The sequence below is a fragment of the Ixodes scapularis genome, unplaced genomic scaffold, assembly GCF_016920785.2.
Source record: "Ixodes scapularis isolate PalLabHiFi unplaced genomic scaffold, ASM1692078v2 PGA_scaffold8__174_contigs__length_109621045, whole genome shotgun sequence".
NCBI classification, from domain to species: Eukaryota; Metazoa; Arthropoda; class Arachnida; order Ixodida; family Ixodidae; genus Ixodes; species Ixodes scapularis.
Genome location: NW_024609883.1, coordinates 53,219,207 through 53,244,249, shown reverse-complemented (window position 1 = coordinate 53,244,249; position 25,043 = coordinate 53,219,207). Strand labels below are relative to the sequence as shown.

The window sequence follows — 25,043 nt, the reverse complement described above, 5'->3', positions numbered from 1 at the left end:
CTATTCAATTTCTCCGGAAAATATAGCGGACCAAACTTTCATTTCATTTGTTTATTTCATTTCGTCTTTTTTGTGCACATGAACGGCGAGTAGTCTAAGTAATGAAGCACAGAGTCAAACGGAGCACACACAACAAATCTACAGCACTGGAAACAGATAATACCTATTATGGGGGAACAAAAAATAGGTAGCAGTTAAATATCAGCGATTAAACGCCTTAACACTTGAACATTTGAGTTGAAAATGTCGATGCTGGTTGTACTGAACGTGTTATAAAAATGTTGGATGCGGTTCATGGGACTGGAAAGGTAATTTGTTAAACCGAGAAAGTGGGGTTTACGCTCAAAAGTCAAGTGGTACATATATATTGATGGCTGATGTAAGAGTTGAACAGTTAATGCGAGCATGAACGCATTTATACAAAAACACTAAATCACGCTGAAGTCTTCTCGAGCTCAGCCTAGTACAACCACATCGTCGTAAAGGCCTGTTATTCTTATAAGAAACACTGCGGCCAATGTACCAATCATAAATAATACGAAAGAAATGCCTCTGCACGTTTCCGATTTGAACTTTCGTACAGTTATACAGCAGATGGCGTTGCAGTTCAGATAAATGCGCGTGAGCGCGTGCCTTTGCTTATTGACTGTCAGTTTCTCGCGCAGCTAGAAAAATTTCATCTCCAACGAATTGTTTTAAGACCAAATGTTAGAAATCGATTCGATTCAAGTTCTTCCTCTTTTTTTTAGTAAAGATAGAGCCCTGAAAACCAGAAGGGATCACATTCGATGTCGAGTTATTAGGTCTTTGAGCGGATACCGTTTGAAAGTAATGATTTGTACAAAACAATATATCTGTCAATCCTACGAATAAAGTCAGCAGTCAAAAAATGTTCCGCGTGTTTTGAACTGATATAGGCGTTTATGATCTTATTTATAGCTAGAAATTCACACAAAATCTAGAAGAAAGAAATTCCTCACTAAACTTTGCAGCAAAACGTTCATTCGTGTATTCGCACAAATTCAATTTCCCCACAAAATATAACGGTGAAACGCTTTCCTCTAAATTTATCGGGTATCGTTTGTCCTTTGCGTGTAACTCTTACGTCATGCATTTCGCGACGCCCATTTTATCAAAGAGTAGCCATAAACACAATCTGCGTAATCAGAATGGGTAGTAATCCGTCGACCTGGGCATACACTGCTCGCTCCGTTCTCAGATGTCTTTCTCGTCAATCTGGCAGGCGGGTCCTGATCGCCCAGCACCAGCACATCATCTACACGGAGTTCATCCCCCAGATGCTAGGCCCCCTGCACACGGCAGCCGCGGGCCTCGCACCCAGGCTGGACCCCCTTACGGGCAAACCGGCGCGAAGCCAGTACGAACCCGAACGTGACCCCCGCATCATGGTGGAGTTCACGACTGCCGCGTACCGCTTCGGCCACGGACTCATCGACCACTTCAGCCTGGTCAACTGCCGGGGAGGGGTCGTGCCCTTCTCGCTCTCGGACCGCTTCTTCCAGGTTCAGGACTTTTACCAACCGGTGAGTCTGCGGTCACTCGCAAGATTACGACACGTGGGAGGGCGTCTCCCAACATCTTATTTTTGCTCCAGGCTTAATCAGCTTGCGAAACTAGGCGAGACGAACAACAAAGATTACTGTTTTTTTTGTTTTTGTTTTTTTAATATAAGCTCGAGTTGACTTGGACGCATTGGGATATACTATGTTCAGCTTCACTCTAGCTTCGAGCGCAGCCGAAGCTACGATTCGATGTAGCCAATCAAGTAGTCGAAATTGAAGTGGCCTTTCGCTCAGCCGGAATTTGGGGGCCGTTTTTCGAGGTTACAGACAACGCCGGCTGCGCTCCATGGAACAGTTAATACTTTCGCATTAATAAGCTCCTAGAGTAGATATAAGCGCCGAAGGACAGGAACAACGTGTAAGAGGTAACGACAACAGGGAGCGCACTCGCAAGGTTTATTCGAAACGCACTAACTTACGTACAGTTGCCAGTGCGCTCCGTGTTGTCGTTACCTCCTTCACCATGTCCCTGTCCTTCGGCGCTTCTATCCAGTCATCAACCAACTAGCCCAACTTAACATTTTTTTAAGCTCCTAGAGAATGATTTCTTGTTTCATTGCCGTGTGATTTCCTGTCTAGCAATACTAGTGGTAGTTCAACTTCATTCGTACCTTTTATTTATTCTGTAAGGCATTATGCAAACATAGAAAAAAAAAAACATGTATGCAGATAGTATGGCCCACTATGAAAATCTTCCCTGTTATATCGTAAAAACCGTCGTCATCGGCAACAGTGATGACTTCTTCGGCAGTTCATTCCAATCACAGATTGTTTGCACAAAAGAAACATAATAACAGTCTGTGTGATAACGACATTTTCTAAATATTTTTTTAAATCATCTAACCTTGAAGAAAGGCACAAAATACGGTGGCAGGATGTGGGGGCTTCTTCTGATACCCGTATGTCTGTGATAAATACTAGGCAAATCTTTCAACCTTAAGGACTTAGTCCTTTGTTCAAGAATATTTAACCTTATTTGTATTTCATTTCAGTTCAACTCGCTAAGGGGTTTATACCTGGTTATCAGAAATGTTCGCTTGATTTTGAATTCGCTCTAATTTATGTGCGAGGTATCCCGAATGGCACAAACCTAATCAGAACAATTCGTATATTATATCAGTGCAACTCGCTTAAGGGGTGTGTGTATATTTGGTTATCAGAAGTATTCGCTTGATATTTAATTCGCTTTAATTTATGTGCGAGGTATCCCAAATGGCACAAGCGTATTCAGGAATTTATCTGATGAAAGAAATCTACAATGTTTGTTTCATGCTGCGGAAGTTATTGTTAAAGTTACTCCGTACAAGATACAATGCTTTTTTAGCCTTGTCTATATAACTCCTCGATTTTAGTTTAGACTAAAATAGACTGAAATACTTTTGTTTTTCTACATGTTCAAATATTTTTGATTCCCACGTGTTCACTGAATCACTGCGTCAAAGACAACATGTATTTGCACAAAAAGTCAAGGAGCGAACGAGCCGATAAAAACTGATAAAACACAACCTTCCGAGTGCTGGTAAACAAAGTACGACACACACACAGTACGTCTCAAACAGAGCTTGCACTGAGATGGGCTTGATACTTCTTTTGTGAGAACGTCGTCCTTCGCCTACCCACAAGCTTGAGGTTGTGTTTTGCGTATTTGCACTTTTCGATATTCCAGAAGGCTGGGTTACTATAAAGGCGAGGAAGATGTTCCGACGAATTCAGAAATTCGATTTATTATGCCTCGAGGAGTCGATCGCAGACGACGACTGTTTCGTTGCTCACCGCAGGGCACGTGGGTGAGGTTTATGCGCGGCCTCTGCCTGCAACCGGGCCGGCCCGCTGGCTCGGCCCTCTCGGACTCCGTGCGCGCCCACCTGTACCGGAACCAGAGCAGCCAGGCGGGCCTGGACCTGGCCTCGATCAACGTGCAGCGGGGCCGAGACCACGGCATACCGGGCTACGGCCACTGGCTACGTCGCTGCCTCGGACGTCACATGACCAACTTCGAGGACCTGACTCCCTACGTGCCGCCGGAGAACATCGAGATCATGCGAAGCCTTTGGGAGTACGACGATTTTGCATCTACTACCACTTATTGATTGTCTCACCTTTGGCGATGAGCCATAGTTTCTTACGAAGGCCCAAGGAAAGAGTATATTATACGAGGGGCGGGATGCTGAAACTAGACCCTCTACTAAAGTTCATTAAGCAACACTGTAGGCCGCCATGTTTTAGGAATCGCTCCCTGCGCAAAGCCAGGCACTGGATCCCTGTTGACGCCGAACGCTAACGCCAACTGGCGTCGAAAAGATTTGCATGCGAGTACACGCCAAACGCTGACCTAGCACTCCTCTCCAGAGCATGTTCAAAGTGCGAGGTCGAGAAATGGCGGCGTCGTACCAGCTACAGGTGGGCGCGCTCTTTTGAAGGGGGTGATCGTAGTAACACTCACTAAAATCACCGAAACCTTCACGAATACAAAAAAGTTCTAGAAAAGCGGTATAAAAAGATTTGTTAAAAGATAGGTTATCTATATAGTCCTGCTAGTTCAAATATTAACCACCTCAATAGATTCGAAAGAAATCGGTGGGTTCGAATCCCAGCCGATCTGCCCGCGGTCTGAAGGAGGCATAGTGCATAAAATGCACCGTGTATCTGAGGTTTAACTTGCACGTCAGAACATGCCCAGGTATTCAAAATTAATCCTTAGTTATCCGCAGGAGCATACCAGTTGCTTTTGGCAAGTAAACCCCAGAAATTTGCTTAGCTTACAAATTTTTAATATTCATCGAGTATTTACTTAAATTTATAAATTTATGAGCTTCGACTTTGCTGTAGTCTAAGCGTTCACTGTTATTATTATCTAAGATATTGGAGAGTTACCAAAGCAACTGGCAGATGCGTAGATGGGCTGTATTTTGCAGGTGTTGTCTGAGGTTGGAAAAATTAAAGTCCGGATAGAAATAGTATCCGTCAAAACGTTAGAATATAATAGCAGACCTTACAAAAAAAAATGTCAAAAGATGTTTTCCGTTTTAAATGGGGTTCAGGCCGTACTGCACGGCGGTGCAATTCTGAGAGTTGGTGTAAAATAGACGGAGAATGTCGAAGACCCGCCATCCGTATACATTTGTTATGCTACTCTTTCTTGGCAAACATAAATCCCCGAGGGGTCTAACGCTGTCAAACGTACTTGTGCGAGCGCGTCGCACTAGATTCCGATCGAAGGAGACGCATGATGAAGCTTCGTGCTCTCGCAGCAGTGCGAGGCTCCCACACTTCGAAAACTCTGCAAGCCTTGACATTTTAGCACAAAAAAGATTACGCCAGGGGTAGCAATATAAAACACATGCAGGGCTACTCACACCAGAAGTTCTGGCATAACGAATACCTCCAGGGGCTTTGAAACCGCGTTACAAGCATTTCTTGATCCAGTTGTGTGTAGCAGCTTTATTCAGCGCAACAGCCTTGATGGTAAAATCTCACAGCAATACACGGTAGGCTGCCTTGTTTGTCATGGCACCATGCTGAAGCCGAGGTCTACATTTTGGTGTTTATCACTTGCTGAATGCGATCGATACAAATCGCTAGTCGCCCCCCGCGCGCTTCCTGAAGAACTAGCTACAAAGGTACTTTTTTATAGTGCAAGATCTTCGGGCTTCCGACAGCTCTTTCCAGAATTACTAGTGGTGCGAAAAACGTAACCACCGCCCACCGACACTTCTAAAACGCACATGCGTCGGCTTTTCCAAAAAGGGCACCAAGTGCTTATAATTGCGATCTACAAAGGGGGTTCGGAAAATTATTAAACCGAAAATGTTCTCAGGCCTAATATGAAGACTGCGATTTGACACTGGGCATGGCTATTCATGTGCCTACGTCATAACCGGTTTTCTCACCGCCGACTTTACTTGTCGTATGTGTGTGTGAATAGTGCATTGAATCGGATAGCGCAGCATCATTGCTAGCTTGAACGCTGTAAACAGAGCCGGTATGTCGGGCGTTTCACTCACTATGAAGGGCATGAATGACGCCGTGCTATACTATTTGATGTTCTAGGGGTGTGCGAACATCGGTTCGATTCGGATAGCACTGCGCCATTTATAACATTTATAGTGGAAGGAAAGGCGACGTCAACCGGTTTTCTTAAGAGTCCTAAAGTTAGGAATGACGCAGAGCTATTCGATGCCAATCGGTATTCGCGCACCTATTTGAACCACTAATTTTTGTGTTAATCCATATTTTGAGCCGTTCACCAAGCCCCCTAGTAGTATAAGAACAGCGACTCGCCTAACTTTACACCTTGCTCCCTCAGTTCATTGCAGTTATGGGCTTTTTGGGTGCTACACGAGAACGCAGTCGCGTAGCTATTCGAAGAGTACGTTTCGAAAACGACAACCCGCCGTTTCATTTTATACAGCACGGATCCGATGGCGATTTCATAATTTCAACGAACTGCATAACTCGGTTTCTTAACTTATCGCGCTACGGGTTACCGCGGAGGTTCCGAGGTGCTGCATTTTGTGTATAATGTCATGGAATTGACTAACTTAAGTAAGAAGCTAAAGTACAGGACTGCTTTTTCTTTGCCTATGCAATCCGTCCGCTAACGACACGCGTCTGATTGGTGCAACACCAGGCAGATTTTGCGAAAGTGGCCTAGAAAATTTGTTAGCATGCCTAAAATAGCTCGACAAACTATTGTTTTCTTGGATTTGTGTTTATACAATGTGCTTCACTGTAAGGACGACAAAATGACAAACTGAGAACTGACACTAAAGGCCCGCACCCCTTTTCTGACACAAAAAGATGGTGCGCTCTCGGCAAGAGCGAGAAAGAAAAATTTTTGATTGACCCTTTAGTTGAGGGCGTCAAGGGGGCATCCAGGAGGACGCCAGTAAAAGAGGGGTGAGGACAAGGGGATCACAGATGGATGGTAGCATCAGAAAGATGTAGCTGGAGCGAGAGAAGCGAATGCGAAGACCGCTGCCGCCATCTGTTGGTTGTTTATCCAACGAGAAGTGTGGCCTTTGAAAACGTACACCTTAGGCCGGGAAAAGAAAATTGTTCTGATTTGTCTAACATTTATTTCGGTAACTTTATATTAAAAAACTTGGGACACAAAATGCGGCACCATCTGGTGCCTCTGCAGATAATGTTAGAGCGATAAGTTAAGAAAAAATATCAAATGACCATGCAGAATATGCTTCGATTGACAGGGCTAGCTTCCGCGTTTCTTTAAAGATGTGCTTTAGGAGATTTGCTTTTGCCCTTTTGTAACGCAGACCTGCATGTCGCGCATACTTTTTAAACTGCACACGTCTTCGCCGGGGAGCTATCGAACAAGAACGGAGACGTGCATTGATTGTGGGATGTCAGGTCTCTCCGAAACCGAAACCGGTCGCACGGGTCGCACGACTACCTCAAGGAGTTGTCCGAGAGTGTCCTCTGAAATTTGGCGGTTGCCGAAGCGAAGGAAACGTCGTCGTGGAGGTCCCACCTCAGCACTGTCGTCGGCAGCCCGCCGTCCGCGCATTCTCTTTGCCCCTTTGTAGGCGCGTGGAGAACATTGAAGAACCCCGCAGTGTGCAAAGGGGGGAGAGGCTACGCCAGAGATGATGTGGTTGCTTGAGGAGCGACGATGAGGGGCAGAGAGAGAAAGCGCGACGGAGAGCTCCAACTTTCTCCCTCTCATCGTCTCCCTCTATCCCCGCGATGACGTGGGTTTTGGGCGTTTGAACAACGCCGAGTTTTGTCGGAAAGGAGCACAAACAGATAACGCTGTAAAGCCGTCATCACATTGCGAATAAAACATACAAAAGACAGTTTACAGACATTGTCTCAGGAACATGTATTCCTTCTGTGGCGGTTGCGTCAGATTAATCATAAAACAAAACCTATCTGCAGAAATGTTTGAAGAAAACATGCTTCCAACATACTTCAGGCATGTCGAGAGATTATTTTTTTATCGTGAACAGCCAACACCGTGTCTTTTGTTTGATATATCAGCTGGCCCTATCCTAGCGTCTATGAGCAGTTTGAACAGCGGGAAAGCTTTTGTCTCACTGCTCAAACGGAGGTTTGAGCAGCGAGACAGCTTTTGTGCGATCTGTTCGGAAGTTTTTTGCGACGGTGCTACAACACGGTTACTCCCATTGACGCGAACGCGCAGGCACCCCGACGACGTGGACCTGTGGGCGGCGGGACTGATGGAGTACCCCGCCGGACCTGGTGCCCTGGTGGGACCCACATTCGCCTGCATCCTGGGTCGACAGTTCCGCAGCCTCAAGTTCGCCGACCGTTTCTTCTACACCCACGGACCGGGAAACAACGTGAACGCGCTCACTGACAGTAAGAGCTCTATCGGTCAACTTTAAGAAACTCTTAGTAGCTTTCAGCGATGGTGGCACTGCGGCGTGGCTGTCGCGCTCACTACTAATTCGTAGACGATAGACGTCAGACGCGCCGACCTTAATGGGAAAGATATGCATTAGAGCTCGCAGTTAGCAACGCATCAGGAAGTCCATGGGCTTGAATATAAGAGGTTTCGGAGTGGGCTTGGTGCGGAAAGAATAAGGCTTGCATGGCCTTTTCCCATTGTGTGAGTGATCCCTGTACACGCTAAATTTATTCCCATATCAACCCTAATAATTACCAGCCTTCCAGTTTGTCCGCTCTTTTCGACTAAACGGCAGATATGTCCCTCGATCTGTGACTAACCACATATCTCCAATGGTTTGTCAAACGAATATGTAATGGGACCTAGAGATAATATACACCTGAACTAATGATGAGGCCGTGAAAACTGCCTTTATTGTGGCAGCGTGCGTGACATCTTATCATCCCTTAAAACCAAATAATTGCAAAAATTTCTTTGTTTGCAAATTAAAAAAAAGCAATGCCGTCACATCAAGTCATACATTAAAAAAGCACCCATTTTTCAACTGTCGAAAAAAAATCATCCTCCAATGAATTTCTTTTCGTTTTTTTTTTCAAGAGTGCTGCACACAAAAAGAAATATTCGCCTAAAACGTAACACGTGCGCAGGCATATGTTCGCTCGCAAATGCCTGCGCAAAGAGCCGCTTATAATCCGCTCTCCCCGAGCGCTTCTGGGAGTAGGCACAATCTTGAGCTTTATAGTAACACGGTCAGTAAGACCCGGTTTGAACTGAACTGTCTTCTTGCAGCTCAAGTGGCTGAAATTTCCAAGTTCAGCCTGGCCAAGATGATTTGCGCCAATGCCGACGATCCGGATACCTTCTGGGTTCAGCCACAGGTCTTCCTGCAACCTGACGAACAGACGTAAGTCCTTACCCACTATTTATTTCGCTTCCCTCTGAGTTCGCATTCAAAGAATCGGTTTCATCTAGTTTGATTTAAACTAAACTGATCTCAATCAACATGAATCGAACCAAACCACCTTAATCGAAAGAAACAGAAGCAGACTTGCCCGAACAGAACCGGCCGGGATGACAGATATCTGAGCTGAAAGGAACCAAACGCAACCAAAACTGAGCGGAATGATCTGGACTGCTTCAAGCAAATCTGCAGTTTCATAAAGCAGTAATGATCGCGACACACCGAAAGAAAATTACTGGGTCGAGAGCCGATTGAATATCCCTGTTTCACGGCCAGTTAACATATCTTCAGATTGTGCTCCTTTTGTAAATCGGCGAATAAGCACATACCGACTGGCACGCGGTGAGTCGAGATAGAGAACTATTTTGCCGACTTTTTCAATGAGTTTATTCTGAACGCCTTTTACGCGCACGTAAAATTCTGTATAGCTTGTCTATCTCGTTAAAACTGTTCGACAAAAACAGGCGAAAAGAGCATCATTGAATAAAATAGGAGGAGTCCCGTGTAAAGTATTACGTAAATAACGCTTTGGTCCATCCATTTATTCGCATCCGAGGTGCTTTATACAAGGCACAGAAGGAGTAGGTTTTAATAAAGCAATTTTATTTTATTTGCTAGTTTTAGCACGAAGTCAAAGGCAATGGTTAATGGTTGAATTTGAGAAGACAGAAAGAAATGTGCGCGCCTTTTTACTAACATTAAGGTTCCGGCTAAAGTACTAAGTAAAATGCATCAAATATATGCTATATAAAATTTTAATTAAAATTAAACAAATATAATTAAAATGTTTGGCTGTGCTATTCTGATTTTTCCTCACACCGCAGGCTGTAGGAATATATAAAAAAACGAACGCAATGCCAACACAAAAGCTATAGTTTTCAGCAGGAAGTTCATCTGCAAATCTTCTATTGCATTTACAAGTTTTGTTCTATATTTCTGAGCAGAGATTGTTAGCAAGGTACCCACCTTTGAAGGCAATACTAATTGATTCAACGATCAAAGAGATTCATCACGCATTTCCATCGGATCTAATTCAATGAACGCGTGACCTCGGCTTTCTTCTGTCGTCGCTCTTGGAGACGGTCAGCCATATCCACTCGTGGAAAGAGGCACATCCATCTCCGGAGCGGCAACTGAGCTAAGCCGCATTCCAAAGCGACGCGGCGCTTGCTCGTCCATGGCTCCGCTCCAGCTGTGCGACGCTCGTATTGGTCGGAAGCGCGACGTCAGCACGCGTCCCCCTCTCCCTCTCTCCCCGCCGCCGACTCGATACCTTCTCACCGCCCCGCTCTCCTCGTGACGTAATGCATGGCGCTGACAAACGGACGCGCGGACTGATGCCGGCGGGTTTTCGTGAAAACGAGAATTATAATGCACACGCATTACAACAGCGAGTTTAATAACGATCCATTGGAGTGGAGGTTGACCTAATTTGACTTCGCCGGACGTTCCTCACGACTATATAAAATAATAGTACATACAGGCCTGACGAAGGTAGTGCTTGCGTCAAAACCACAAAAGGGTCCACATTTCCAAGTTTGAGCGGTTGCGCTATTAGTCGTCAATTCATCAATTAATCGATTAATTGAACAGTCCGACTTATTACAAACATTACTTTTTTTGTCAGGAACGCTCTTGGAAGTGTTAAACTCTGAAAGAGAAAAACGTCAGGACAATATTAACATTGACAATTGAAATGTATATCATACAATGCCTATTTTGTACGCCTTCTGGAGTCAAACAACTTGCAGTTTTCGACGGGACGTAAAACATCCACTCCCACCGCTGACCCTCCACAGGTCCTTGATGTAAAGTAGACGTTTATAATTTAAAGTCTAAGGGGGCGTTATAGCCTAATTCAGCTTTTAATTGGATCTTGTTCCTAGTAATCTAGCGGGAATGACAAGGTCTAACCTTCATATCTAAAAAAATATATAAAAAAACTGACGATGAAAAAAACCAGCAAGCCCCGGATAATATGTTATTTCGCCAACTCATAAAATTGTAAACCAATTGTGCAAAAAAAATCATATTGATGGCATTGGTTCGACAGGGATACGGAAATAACCCGCGATAATAATATATAAGAAAGGTAGAATCTAAATAATATAGTCAAACCGATAAATATTTTTGGCTAGATGTGGTAGACTCCGCTCTACAGATTTATTCAGCTTCAAAAAGGAAAGAAGTCAAGATAAAGGACTGCCCACTGACGGCTCCAGATAGGCTTAATTAACGTTTCCAATCTAAGCAGGCATAGATTGGGAAAAAATAAAACAAGTACCCAGATTTAATTAGAAACGCCGCGACAGAGAGTTTTTCTAATCATTCAGTCTCGTCAGGCCTAGGGTTGCCTGCCGTACCCAATCCGACCAAGCCATAAACCGTCGTCTGTCGTGTCGTTGTCAGGGTGTTCAATGTTTTAGTCCAGAACTGGCCAGACGGATGCATGCAAACTACCACAAACAATAACCATTTTAAAAAAAGAATCGCAATTACGAGGGGCACTACAGTTTTTTTTAATTTCATCTTAGCTGGGGGCCACAGCGAATTCTGCTCATAAAGCGAACGCTTTATATGTTTCTTTATTGCCCGTATTTATTCGGTAAACACGCACCTTGAGGTTAATCTCGAACGACGTTCTTGCAGTTCTGAGAAGCTCAGCTAAGTAATTCTCCACCGGGGTCAAGTGCCGTTTTGATTTCACCGCCTACATTCTTGAGAAGGGTGCCTCGCAATCATTTGTTTATCCGATTATCGACAAAGGTGTCTGAGCGCGAAGCCATGGTGGCACAAGGCTGCCAAAACGCAAGATGTCTTCTATTCTCTATTTCATTCCATGTGATCTTGCCGGGGGAGAGAAGGGGGGGGGGGTGTTCTTACCATAGAGCTGGGAACCCCAGCAGGGCCCGCGAGGAGCCACGGTTTGGCAACCCCGGCTCTAGCCGGTGATAGGTTAAGACTGAAGTGGAAGTCTCCAGGTTAAACTCTCTACATTCGATAATCCTTCGACGTCTCGTGAGCGTGCGCAGCCAAAACACGACGGGTGGCATTGAGCGCCTGCTTGGAGGGTAAGAGGTTCCGGACGACTATAAATAAAAATCTTCTAGAGGTCAAAATGAAAAAAAAAAAGGAAAACGTAAGCAAGAAATAAACCGGGAAACAAGATATTCTCAATGGAAGTTTCTTGTTGCATGACTAGAACATAATTTCGAAATCAAGGAGTCTATAGTCCGTTGCAACTCAAGAAGGTAGGACGAGGAAAAGGAAGGCCGGGGAGGAGGAAGTAGAGGGAACGATGGAGAGAGGAGGAAGGTTCCCCCTCTCCTCTCCAGTGTTCCGTATATAGATGCCAACACAGGGTGTGGCTAGTTTGCAGAATCTATTATCGTTCCGTAGGCAGGCAGAGCGCGGAATTAAGCAATCAGAACGCCCGAGAACTAACTATAAAGCAAGAAGCCTGAAGGTAAAAAGCCCCCCCGAGGCTCTTACGATGTCAGGAACAATAAAACTCCTAAAGCAGTTTCGCAGCTGCGGCGAAATGGAGTTTTTAGAATCTACTACTGTACCCCAGGCTAGCGGTTGTACTGCACTGGCTAAATTGCTCATCTACAGCGAGTGACTCCTCGCAACTTTGAAATGGCTGGCCAACAACAGGCTGTATAAATATCCACACAACCCCAATTATTATTATTAGTATCTACTTTTATCTGGTGTCCGACTTTATCATTTAGTAGAACATTTTCTGAAAACATTTTTGATCTTCTCAGCACCAACTTATTTTTACGCTTCTTGGCACCATTTGCTTTAGAGAGCATGAGTTCTGTTGAAATACGTTTTTTTTTTTCCTACTGGAACAGCTCAAGACCCGAGTGCGCATCTGAATACTACTGTCAGTAGACACAAAGTCTACGAATGTACATACAGTGCGCAGGCGAGATGGCGGAAGTTTATCCCTACCATTTATAATTTCTGTGGCGCAGTGGATCTGTATGTAAAGAAGGTGGTTCAATGAAATCATTTAGCTGATCGGGACGTGTTTGTCCACGTTTAATTTTTTCAACCACTGTAAATGTATTTTCCTCCTGCTACAGTTTCGGGTCAATGTCGTAATAAACTAAGTCCACAATTTGCAGCGATAATAACACCATATTACGGCTTAAACAAACCACCCCTACCTATCTCGAGAAGTCACGATGTCCTCGTATTTGTCTTGCTTTTTTTTAAAATTATGCACGATGACAATAATCTTGCCAAGTAATAGTACTGCGTGCCTCTAAGCCTATTTGGTATTTCAGTAATTGTTTATAACTGGCATTTTATGTAATAAAACACGTTTTGACTATCAAACCTACGTCGTTCGTACGAGGGTTTTTCCACGCTAGAAGTAATTTTTATCGCCGTACCACAATGCGTTCCATCGCCTTCTGCGCGATAATATATGTTTCCGAGCCGAAATGTTGTTTATAGATTGACTTTTAGCTCACTGGACGCGTTTTTGTCCACTAGAACTCTTTCGTACGACTGCAAAGGCACGCGCGATTCGCTAACTTCCAGACAGTACCACGGTGACCATCAGCCAACGCCTGAAAGCGTCACCGGAGGAGAACTGCGGCCTTGTCTTATAGGCGCTGTTGGTTAGCGCCTCTTCCCATAGATATCGTTGTTGTGCGAGGGGTGACGACAATGAAGAGAGAGTGCTTGCACCGCTGCCCGGCGGTAGTACCACTCTGTCTCTGTCCACGATCTCGTGGGTTTTTGCGTGCAAGCGTTGCCGGATTTCAGAAAAAAAAAAACAAAAAAACACTAACAATTACAGTTTAAAAAAAAAAAAAAAAAGGTAGGAGCGAGTTGCTAGAATTTTAGAAATATCTTGATTTGAAAGCAAGCAAGATGCGTTCATAACACTGTCGAAGAAGAAAGGTATCTAAACAAGGCTAGCCAAGGCGGCAGAAAATAGCTCGGGCTTCGCGCATCTTTCTGCAAGGCCACTTTCGTTTCAGGAGCCTTCGTAGTAGGCAACGCGCGCCGCGCGGGTTGTAGGGCCTTGTAAACTTGGGAGCGAATAGGAATGTATGGTTCTTTAAGTGGCTTTCATCGGCCCTGTACTACCGCAGACGTGTTGCACCACTTCGCGGGGTTCGTCAGGAATGCGCGCAAACCTTCGCCGCTCTCGTTCCGTGCCGCGGCGGTGCCGCTCAGACCACGGTGGAAGAGAGAGAGAGAGAGAGAAATGGGTCGGAACGGGCGACGCCTCGCCACGAAGAAATTGTATGGCGAGGGTTCACTCGCATTTCTGACAAGCACCGTGAGATGGCGCTGCACGCAAGGGTCTCATGAGAGCTAATCCAGGAGCCTTTCTTATTTGCGTGAACGGTTACAAGACCACGCGGCGGCATGACCGTACCCGCGCAAAAGTCCCGAACGACAGTGGTCCTGCAGGAGATGCGTGAAGAACCCGAGCTAAGTTTTGCAGCCTTGGCTGGCCGTGTCTAGACACCTCTCTTCCTTCGTGGTTCATAAGGTCGGAAATTTCTTCTTCTTCTTCACTTCGAAATGTCTTAAAACACTTTAATTGTTAATAAAACACCTGAGCATCTCACTGTCACTCAGCAGCCTATGAGATTGCAGCATTGGCCGATAACAATCCCGAAGAACCAATCCGAAGCATAAAGCCACGCCCTCCCTTTCCTCATGATGTCAGTGACAATAGACAAGAAATATTCGCGTCGATGACAGCCTTAGTTTCATAGTATAAAAAACTATGCGGGCCAATAGTAATTACCAATCAGATTTTTATCTAGCGTAAAACTGCGCCCCTTCTAATAACTGTGATATCTTCTAACATAAAAGCAACAGCTTCGTTGTTATCGTGAAAATTTACTTAAAACATATAAAAATATTCTATATTAGAGATAAAGAGGTAGCCTTACTGGCATCGCAATTAAGTTATAATCCACGGGCATGCTTATCTTTCTCACGGTTCGACAGTCAAAGTCGAGTAATTTGCGATGCTGATCACACCCTTGTAGTCCCTGTTGCATGTTGGCCACACGCCTTGTATATGATTCGTTAACAGGAGCTAATTGTGTGTCACTGTTATTTTTTTCCTGATGGCGATCGCAGTAAATAAAATAACAAAAGCAAAATAACTTGCAGCCACCTTCGTTACTCGGGAAAGTAAGGGTCTGGTCTTAGATCCTCATTAGATTTACGACAAGGCGTTCGTTGCCCTTGCATCAACAATATCCCTGAAGGTCATGCCTGTGGCGACGTCGCTCGCTGACTCTGTCGAATCGGGACAATCGTCAGATCGCTAGAACACTGTACAACAGGAGCTCTATTCCGAATCTAAAAGGATTCAGGTTTTTCGAGGCACAGCCGGTTCAAGCAGAGATTGCAATAGCACTGCGCTGCTTTCTTTTTATGTAGACGCGTAAAAAGCTCAACGGAGGTAACACGGAAAGTCGGTGGCCGTTTTCTTCACATAAATGTTTTTATGACACTATACAAAAAAAATGGTTTCTTGTTGACTTCGGATCGTCTCGTAATGTTTCCGGGGGTCGGTGGTCGAGTGGGTCAGCGCTCACCAGCTCGGGGCGCCTGGAGGGAATGCTCGAGCTGCAGAATTCAGGGATCTTGGGTTGCATCTTTACCCCTGCCCGTTTCGATCGGGATGAACATCGTACCGACGTGGGTTCGTGTACCACTACTTTATGGTGCAATGTAAAGACCCCAGGCTGTACTGCGATAGCTAAATTGCTCATCTACAGCTGACACACCAGATGCCTATTGAGGCTGACCAACTTCCGTCTGTATAAACATGCACACAGCACTTTTTACCTAATGTTTTTAGTGTTTTATATATTTCTGTTTTTTTTTTTTTTCTATATTGTGTACCTTTTACAATGTCCCCCAAAAGTGCGCTGTAGTTTGGGGGGCATTATATTATTACATTAACCTGAAACGTTCTTTGACAAGGTATTCGGCATTCCGTGAAGCCGGAAAATGAAGCCTGGATAAAAGCGTGGACGCGAGGCTCGACACTAATTGGTCGACAGGTGGGAGAGGGGGAGCGAGGTACTCGCGGCTGTTTGCTTAAAAGGGAGGCCACGTGACCAGGGGTGGAGTGAGGAGGAGAGGTCTGCGAGGAGGCGATGGCGGGAGGAGGAGTGGGTTAGAAGGTTTTTGAAGTTCACCAGGTTTATTGTTTGAAGTGCACACATGTCACGCATTAAATTATCTGATGAAGATCGCCGTGAACGTAGGCATCTGACTGAACCCGCAAGACGTGCTGCTAAACAATTATATAAACGCTTATGATGCGAGAACACAACTGCCTAGCAATTTGCCATACGCCTTTTAATACTAATCAAATAAATAATAAATAAATAATATTAAATAACAACCTGGTCCTTTAGCTTCCTGCACGACAAGCCGGTAGCAATCCCTGAGAACCATAAAATAATGCATGTGATTGACGAAGCAAAGGATAAGGTTATTACATCTCAGAAAAGGGATTAAAATGCACACTTTTCAAGTATGTAATTTTATTCTTTGCCTTGTCATTGGCTGTCATGCTGTCGCCTTTTGCAGTTAATAGTTTCCTGCAATTTCTGAAGGCGAGCAAATGTACGAACCTTTTGTTTGAGTGGCTCCGCTTATTTTTTTTTTTCTCTTATGCGCACATTAGAACACGGGGTTGTGGCATATGCACGTGGAAAGTTCTAATGACGTGTTTAGATTGTCTCGCATGTGCAAATAAAGGTAATGTTCTTTTTAAAAAGGAAGACCATGGTTGTTGCTTAAACTTAATCCGCCCGCTCAACCGCAAATGTTGCCACTCTAAAATTCACAAGAAATACAATTTTGGGCAATGCATTTTTATTTTAGCAAACAGCAAGAAATCTTGTTGCCAGTTAGCGTTTGTCCTGTGTGCTTCTTCGTCTTTTTGTCCCGTCTCTTTTGCGCTATTTTTAATATGAATGTCCACTACCAACTTGCCCAGCAGACCAAGCTTTTACAAGAAATCTCGTAAGATCTACAGCTGCGACGCCAGATGCATATTGAGGCTGATCAACTGCCGTCTGTATAAACAAACACACAACACACTTTACCAAATGTTTGAGCCTTCCATGTGTTCCCAATTGTTTGTTTGTTCTTTTTAATGTGCGCTCTCTGCATTAATGCCCCCAAAAGCAGGGTGTCGAACCGGTAATTAGTTCGGTTCGGTTCGGGTTCGGGTTCAGTAGAACTGTATTTTGTTCCGGTTTGGTTTCGGTTTAGGGTAGCGCAAATAATACCCGTGCCACACGGGCAACTCGAATGCCATTTACAACGAATGACATTCATGTGATCAACGAATCGGCTCGCGATCTGTCGCGCGTGGAACGCCCCACGCTCGGAGTGTCGCGCGCTGATTGGCCGATCGTTCAAATATCATTCATTGTAAATGACATTTGAGTTGCCCGTGTGGCACGGGTATAATATCACTCCGGGTACCGGTTTTATTAAGTGCGAACCGGTTCGAACCGGTTCCTATCTCGACCTTTGAATATTGAAAGAGCACTTCCTCCAGCCTTTTGTGTGCACGAGATACTTGCAATAGACCCATTCCAAAACGACTCCTTCTTCAGGCAGATCTGAAAACCCTTCACTACATGTGATGTGCGCAAAAGACACCATTAATGTGGCAAGGCTACTACTTGTATAATACTGTTCGTAAGTGAACGGGGATCGCCTGTTAACATTTAGCCTCCTCCCCCTACCCTTCCCATGATCCCCTTCCCCCGTCACGATTGGATGACTTTATCAAGAAATCGTGATGTATCCCATTCCTTTAATAAATACGGTTTCTCACTCACTATATATAAGCGATCGGCTTTTCATTTCTATGGTGTCTTTTACACACGCAGCTGTGCAGTATTTCAAAATCTGCGAGAAGAAGGCGTAGTTTGTGGGAGGGTCTATTGGTGACGTGAGCGATCGACAGCGCCGTTGTTATCGTCCTTCCCCGATAGGCCGAATGCTGACTATGACGTCAGCAAAGGATCTCCCATCGACAGAAATAAGAGTAATGTGAGGATTTCAATTAGTTAGAAAGTGATATGATTTCAAGCTTGCACCATGCTCTTTACAAACATCATCGAACTTCTTATTGACAAGGTAATGACGTCACGAAAGGTAGCCATAGGAGGGCGCCACCAAAATATCTTGCCGCCAATAGACCTTTTAAGAAAACAGCTTGTGGCCGGTGCCATCTTAGTGTTCCTACGTATACACCTTTGCAAGTGGGATCCCAGCTTAACCTCGAACCGCGCGCCAAGGTGAGGCGGACCTACTTTCCAGCCAGGACGTTCGCTGGTTGTCGTACAGTGTTGCCAAGCGTCTCTCGCCGAAGCGTACACCACTGAGCGCAGAAAGAAATTAAAAAAAAAATAATTATAAAACGTACACGTGTCGTCTTTGACAGCGAAATAGCAAGGACAATTAAATAAAATGCCTAAAGCGGTAACAAATCGAAAATTTTAAAAGAGATCTAAAGTCTCAAGGTGCTCTCTACAGAATGCGCCAAAAGTCGCATGGCCTTTGCATCAACGATGGCTGCGCTCGCGGCAGCTCTGGCTTCCACAACATGCAGGAACAGAGCCTGCGATCGTTATAAAGTCAGCTCCAACCCTGAAAGATGCCCCGTCCTACAATATGTGACGCTACGATTCTGTGTGGATACCTCGATCCTCCTGCGTTCCGAGACAGTAAGTGTGCCGCTAACGTAAGCCATCGGCGATGCAGCAGACGGCACCATCTTGTCATCGCGCACCCCAATGACGTGCCCCTGGCGCACCCCAGCATGGCGGAAACGGTACGAGGCGCCAGCATCGCTCAAAATGGCAGCGCACAGGAGCCTTTCTTGCAAACGTATATAGCGCGTGCTTTTCTCGCTTTTCGAAGCGACGAACACGCATGTGCTGGGCTATGAAGATCGCACGCTGGGCTGTGATTTTGTGAACAATAAAAACATCTCTAGCTGAATTACTTGACCTGCATATGTTTTTGTTTGTTTTGCTCTGCACACACGTGCTTTTTTTTTAGAACTGCTATCTGTTTTCGACATCCAGTAAGATGTCGCAGCTATGCCCCAGAGTGGCTCACAGGGGAACGAAAGGAAACAAATGTGCTGTAAGACCCAGAAACAGGTACGTCCAGTGCGAAGTTGGGGTAGTTTACCGAATCTCGCTAAGCTGTAGTCGTGTATACATCACCCAGAGGAGCCGATCTGTCAATGACCGGGCACGTGAGCGCGTATGTATAATAAAATGTGACCACATCTTGACAGCGCTTTGGGTTACGGCGGAAAAACGCTGTTCTAAAGATCTCGTGGCGATGCTTTGTCTTGTCACTTTGGCGTTTTACCGCAAAACAACGCTCTCTGCAAATGTCCCGTTCTGAGGGATTCAGAACCAATTGCGTAGCATGAATTGTTAACGTTTAATCCGTGATATTTTTAACAGTACTCACATTTGAAACTGTCAGCCACCGAACAAAGTTCCGGTTATTGCACCACAGCGAACGACGTTTCTCGAATGCTCAGTTGAAGACGATGAAAGAGGAATTCGAACAAAATGAGAAAATGGTTGAACACGCGACATGCTGGCCTTGCTAGTCTGGCGAACCTACAAAAACAATAAAAAAAAGGCTATCGCTCCCTCCCCCCCTCTCCCCCCCCCCCCCCCCCCCCCCCCCCCGTCCTCCCCCCGGCCTCGAATCATCGCCGAATAACGTTGCCTCCGACGGCCCATACTTTTAATTTTATTTTTTCTGCAATGTGACACTCTGAACACGTTGAAAAAAAGATAGATTTCGTTGAAATGGACCACAGTTGACCCTACAAACTATACTGGCGATGCAGCGCGGTCCTACCTTCCTTCTTCGTGTCGCTGCACTGAAGCGGAAGGTCACGTGGTCTACTCTCGGTGCTCGATTGGCTGAATGGCTCATCACCTGCAACTGCGGTCAATCTTGCGGTCAAACATTCGTAGACGCGTAGGCTTCCGTGCCTAGAATGGCGCAATCCGCTCCGACACTTGGGCATTTCGAAGCCAAGCGGCCAAACGGTGCTTTGAGATCGCAGCCATCGCTACCGCGCAGCCAGGGTCAATCGGAGAAACAAAGTAAAGTTGAAGCTCTCCAGATGCCTGAGTAGAGGAGGGAACTGAGTGAGCTCGCTGACCACGCGGTCTCTTTGTGTCTCTGCTTTTGATTATGATGCATTTTTTTATTACATTTGCAATAAAAACGAAATGTAAAAATATCTGACAGCATGTAGATTAGTCTTGGCTATGTAAGAAAAATAAGCACGCTACTTTTCCCATTAAGACCAATTATTTGCACAATTGGCCCTGAACCGCTTTCGTTGAACCGGTAACCGCCACATCAGATTAAGGTTTCGTTCCGGTTCGGGTTCAATACGAAGCGTTCGGTTCCGGTGTCGGCTTTGTACCGGTTTGGTCTAAAATAACGGAGGTTTTGGGGAAATACATTATTATATTACCATGAACCGTTCTTTGGCTAGGTTTTTGGCATTCGTGACGCCCAAAAGCAAAATCTGGAGTACTTTCTAGCAAGTAGTGGCCGCGACACACTGAAAGAATATTTGTCGATAGCCAATTTAATTCCCGTGTTTCACTGGCACTGAAGATACCTTCAGAACGAACTTCAAGAGCTTTGCTTCACTAGGATTCAATTAAAGTGATTTTCTGCACAATGGGGTAAAACAAAAACATAAATAAAATAGTTTGGTGAAAATCAAACAAGAGATTATGTGTCATAGTTTCTGAAATAATATAGTGCTTCCACAACATAGAAATGACCGTTGTCACCAAAAATTTAAGTTTTCATAAGCCGATATTTATAAGTGGGCGATTCGACTCCGGGTGCAGTGTCTTGCGACAGCAGTTGTCAAAGCGGATTAATGATGGATCACACTTGCGAATTTCCAAAGGTTCACTCGTCCTCACGGGTTCAAAAAATGGGAAGGACTTTTTGAAATTGTATTTTGAATTTTCTAATATATGTAAGATTGTGCGACTGTGTCAACCAGGTTTGTCCGGGTTAAAAAATCAAAGGGAAGGCGACTGTCGTGGAAACAGATACTTGATCGTAAAAGTTTACAAAACCTCAGAAACAAAAAGTGCACACTCAGATAAAACAATTTTTTTTTTAGCCGTATGTGTAAGTTATATTAGGTTGCCTATAGGACTATAACCATAGTTTACGGATTCGTCGTTCTTAAAAACGGATATAACGGATAGAATAACAAAGTTAAAATGAAATAAAATTTTCATAAAAAGCACTAAGGCAAGAACGACCGGTTATGAAAGCATACGGAATATATATCGAAACGGATTGTTTTCCTTCCGTGTAACTGATAGTGTTTAAGCTATAATGCATTATTAATCAAGATTGTAAGGGGACTCTTGACACGCGTAAACATTCTTGCTTAAATGTTTTCTCGATGCATTGACCCATTTAGCATATCCGGGGCTGTTCTAATATGCTGGGGAAGCGATGAAGTGCTTCAAGGGTGGAGGTTTTTGCTGAACCGCGCCGATGTCCATTCAGCGTGCGGTGATGCAAGAGGTAGTGGGAAACAACTACAAGCGAGAAAGTCGCTGTATTAACTTTAACCACATATAAACCAATCCCACAATCTTATTTGTGTGGGCCGACGTCCTCGTCGAAAGGGCTGGGAACGCTTTATGAGTGGCTGAAGAGCTATAGATTCTCCGGAATATATGACGCCCCACCTCCCGGTCCACACCGAACACTATCATAGAATACCGTAATCAAAATATGTGCACTACAATTTTGACACCATCTCACTGAAATCGATAGAAGACGCAAATTGGAGACGGGAGCTGCGTCCAGATGTCGACCGGTCATCGCGTCGGATGAACTTGTCGAGGGACGGTCCGCATCGTTCTCGCGGGTAAAATTGCTGAGTTGACGGCATTCGAATGTGATGACATTTCATGGAGGAAGATGTGGTTGTTCGCAGGCCTTCATCATAATAGGTGATTGTGTAACAGCCCTGTGCAAATGTGTTTACGGCGAAAAGAAATTCTTAATAATTTTCATAAACATGTCTGGTAGACATTATAACTTAGATTTTCTGATAAAAGCTTAGAGGACGCTTAAGCTTCTTTTTTAAAAGTGGAACGTGATAGTGTTATCGGGCCCCGTTCGCATCGCCTTCTCATTCGGTTCACGTGCTCTTCCTGCCAGGGAGCAGGAAGTGCGGCGGACGTGGCCATGAGCTTGTCTGGCCTAAGGTCTCTACATAAGAGTTTCCTACGAGTAGCGACATTCTTTAAAGCGCCAACTGCATGACGGTTCAGTTTTTAGGAAACGAGTGGCGGCGTACAGGAGAAGTTTGAACTGAATGCTGCCATTTTTTTCCAGCGGAATGTGCTTTGTCCTTTGTATTGGTTGTCATTACTTGTAAAATAAGTATCAAGGGACTTTAGTCTGGCCAACACCACCTAGACAGAAGGCCTCTGCACGCGTCATCACAGTCAGATCGATTGAAGCGTGCGATTGGACACGAGTGTTGTGTCAGTGTTCGGCTGGGGCTCCTGTCCAATCAGCGCGTCGAAGGACGGGCTCGGGTCCAATAGCCGAGTTAGCACGATCCGACCCTCATGATGTTTCATAGAGAGAGAGGAGACCATGCGGAAGTCTTCTGTCTAGGTGGTGTTGGTCTGGCTCGCAACCAAAAGGTCGTGGGTTCGAATCCCGCCTAAAAATCTTCAGATGTTTATTTTTTTTATTTTTCAAGGAAAGTTAAATTTTGTGCAAAGTGAAATCATTTGCTACATGCGGTGGTTTTTACTTCGCATTACATGTCATGTTTTTCTCAAAACTTCCATTCAACGAGTGACGTCACATTTCCCGTGAGCGTTTTGGGTTGTTTGAAATTCCCGTGCGAGCACACGAGGCTGTGACGTCGTGGCCCTATCGAACAATCAGGATTTTTTCGTCACGCCACGCCTTTTCTGCCACACGACCAATTTTCGGCGACACGAACCCCTTAACGCTATCTCGCTAAAATATGATACACTGCCCCGATTAAACGAGGACTGTTCGACACCTGCCTTATGCACCCATCGGAACACTGTGGTGGTCCAGTCACTGTTGACTGGACCACCACCATACAATTGGTGTGAAGTGGCAGTCTCCAACGTGTGCAACGCCTGGCGCCTCAATCTGAAAATACATCTGGAAGTTAGGCACAGGAACGAATTGCCGCACGTAAACAAAATATCATATACCACTCCCCAGAAGTGCCAGTCTAATTACCTTACCTGTCACGCATTCATGGACTTGATCCTAGAGAATCAAAATAACACTCAAATTATAACGAAATTCTTTCTGGTTAGTGAAAGTTTGCCAGAAACGCGTAGTTACATTCTTCGAGCGTACCAACATATTAGGTTGTATTTTCCGCAGGAATCCGCTGATGCTGTGCAAGGACCTTCCTGACACGGACCTGTCATCGTGGGTCCCGGCCGAGCGTCGTGTACCAATAAGCCAAAACTTGCAACAGGACGAATTGGGATCTTGGCTCGATCATGCCATGTGGGGATCTATATTCAAGTGAACCTTGAAACCATGACATTCCTGGCAGCGCCCCTGAACGACTTGTTCGAACGTAGGGTCATATTTTCTTGTTGCTTCCACATCACTCCTGTTTCGTTCTTCAGTCTTCCGCCAAGACTTGCGTCTTCGTAGGTCCTGGTCACGACCGACGTCATCTCGTTGAAAAGGAAATGTGGTCTTCCGAAGTGATTTTGTAAAGACCGGTCCCATCAACAGTCAAACAAAAAGAAATGAGGAGGAAAAAATGTTCATGCAACAACTCGTCCTCAAAAGGCGTAATGTTTTTTTTGTTTTTTTTTTTCGATTCTATCAAATTATTTTTTGTCCCTCTCTCTCTCTACATTATGATCTTACTTTTTTTACCGCAATATAGATTCGCTGATATTTTTTTTTACTCTCCCTTAACTATGTGTTTACATAAGAAAGGTCATATTTAGAACCGAATTTTAACGCGGGAAAGGCAGTGACACGTGCAAGTGTAGCTCTCATTACCCGAAATTCAACAAAATCATGTTAAGTACAAGGCTTTCTTTATTGAAAAAAAAAAAATCACTGCCCCCTTACCCCTCTATCACGATGACGGAGCTTCGAGTAATTTCAGGTTTACATTTTTAGTTTTTTTTCAATTGTTTTTAAAAATGTCGATAAGAACCTTCGAAACATCTCACGAACGTATTCCAATTAATAGTTTCTTAAAGACACATCGTCTTTCATAACCCCTGCGCGTCGTGGAAGGAAAACAAAAACGCAGTACCGGATGTATTCTGGAGAAGAAAATACTCTGGCACGCCACGTGCATCATGTCACTTTCACCATGCTAAATTGTAAAAGCCAAAATTGTGTAAAGGCGTAAAAAATCTATATCTGGTCTTCCGTTGGCATTTATTGCTGCACATGTCGCGCATTACTGAGTTTTTATGCATTGAACCTTCGTGATTAATCTGGCCTTAACAACTGGTTTCACAAGCCACACTTTGCTATAAGTCACGCCTAGCTGTGGAAAAGTTGATTGAATTGCTTCTCAAGTTTCAGGTTCGTGTCCCGAATAATACTTCGGAGCGGTAGCGTGACTCCTCTGTGCCTCTTACTTTGTGTTTTGTCTTAACATGACTTCTGAGCAGGCTACCCGAATGAGCTCACAGCTTATGCTGCACTCTTCTTTCCGCAACAGGAGCAAGCAGCTCAGGCCGGTAGCCTTAACACTGTTAAGACAATGCAGCCTCCATTGTCTTCGCCTCCTTGAACGTCGATTATTAGATCGCGATTTTCTTTCAACTTTTCCGAGTACAACCACTGCTTCATAGCACCACAATGACAGCTAAATGGTGATACATTCAAACATGTTTTTATTTGGTCTGGTTCTCCCACTGAAAACGCGTGCGACAATCTATGGTCACTGAAGACAATTTCGCGTCGATAAAACTCCAGCCCTTTAGTAGCGGCAGCCTTC

General features: G+C 44.8%; 1 protein-coding gene across 1 annotated transcript; it reads left to right on the top strand.

Moving 5' to 3' along the window:
* The first annotated feature begins 1,249 nt into the window (after nt 1-1,249).
* On the top strand, nt 1,250-23,824 carry LOC120847699 (chorion peroxidase). The gene is made up of 5 exons (XM_040219561.3): nt 1,250-1,544; nt 3,362-3,639; nt 7,747-7,925; nt 8,764-8,878; nt 23,444-23,824. The coding sequence occupies exons 1-5, from the start codon at nt 1,299-1,301 to the stop codon at nt 23,592-23,594; spliced, it is 969 nt and encodes a 322-aa protein (XP_040075495.3). The 5' UTR covers nt 1,250-1,298; the 3' UTR covers nt 23,595-23,824.
* Nucleotides 23,825-25,043: the final 1,219 nt, after the last annotated feature.

Coding starts and splice junctions, on each gene's coding strand:
- LOC120847699 (XM_040219561.3), top strand. CDS start 1,299: ATGCTAGGCCCCCTGCACACGGCAGCCGCGGGCCTCGCACCCAGGCTG. Junction 3,640..7,746: donor ATCATGCGAAGCCTTTGGGA/GTACGACGATTT, acceptor GCGAACGCGCAG/GCACCCCGACGACGTGGACC. Junction 7,926..8,763: donor CGTGAACGCGCTCACTGACA/GTAAGAGCTCTA, acceptor GTCTTCTTGCAG/CTCAAGTGGCTGAAATTTCC.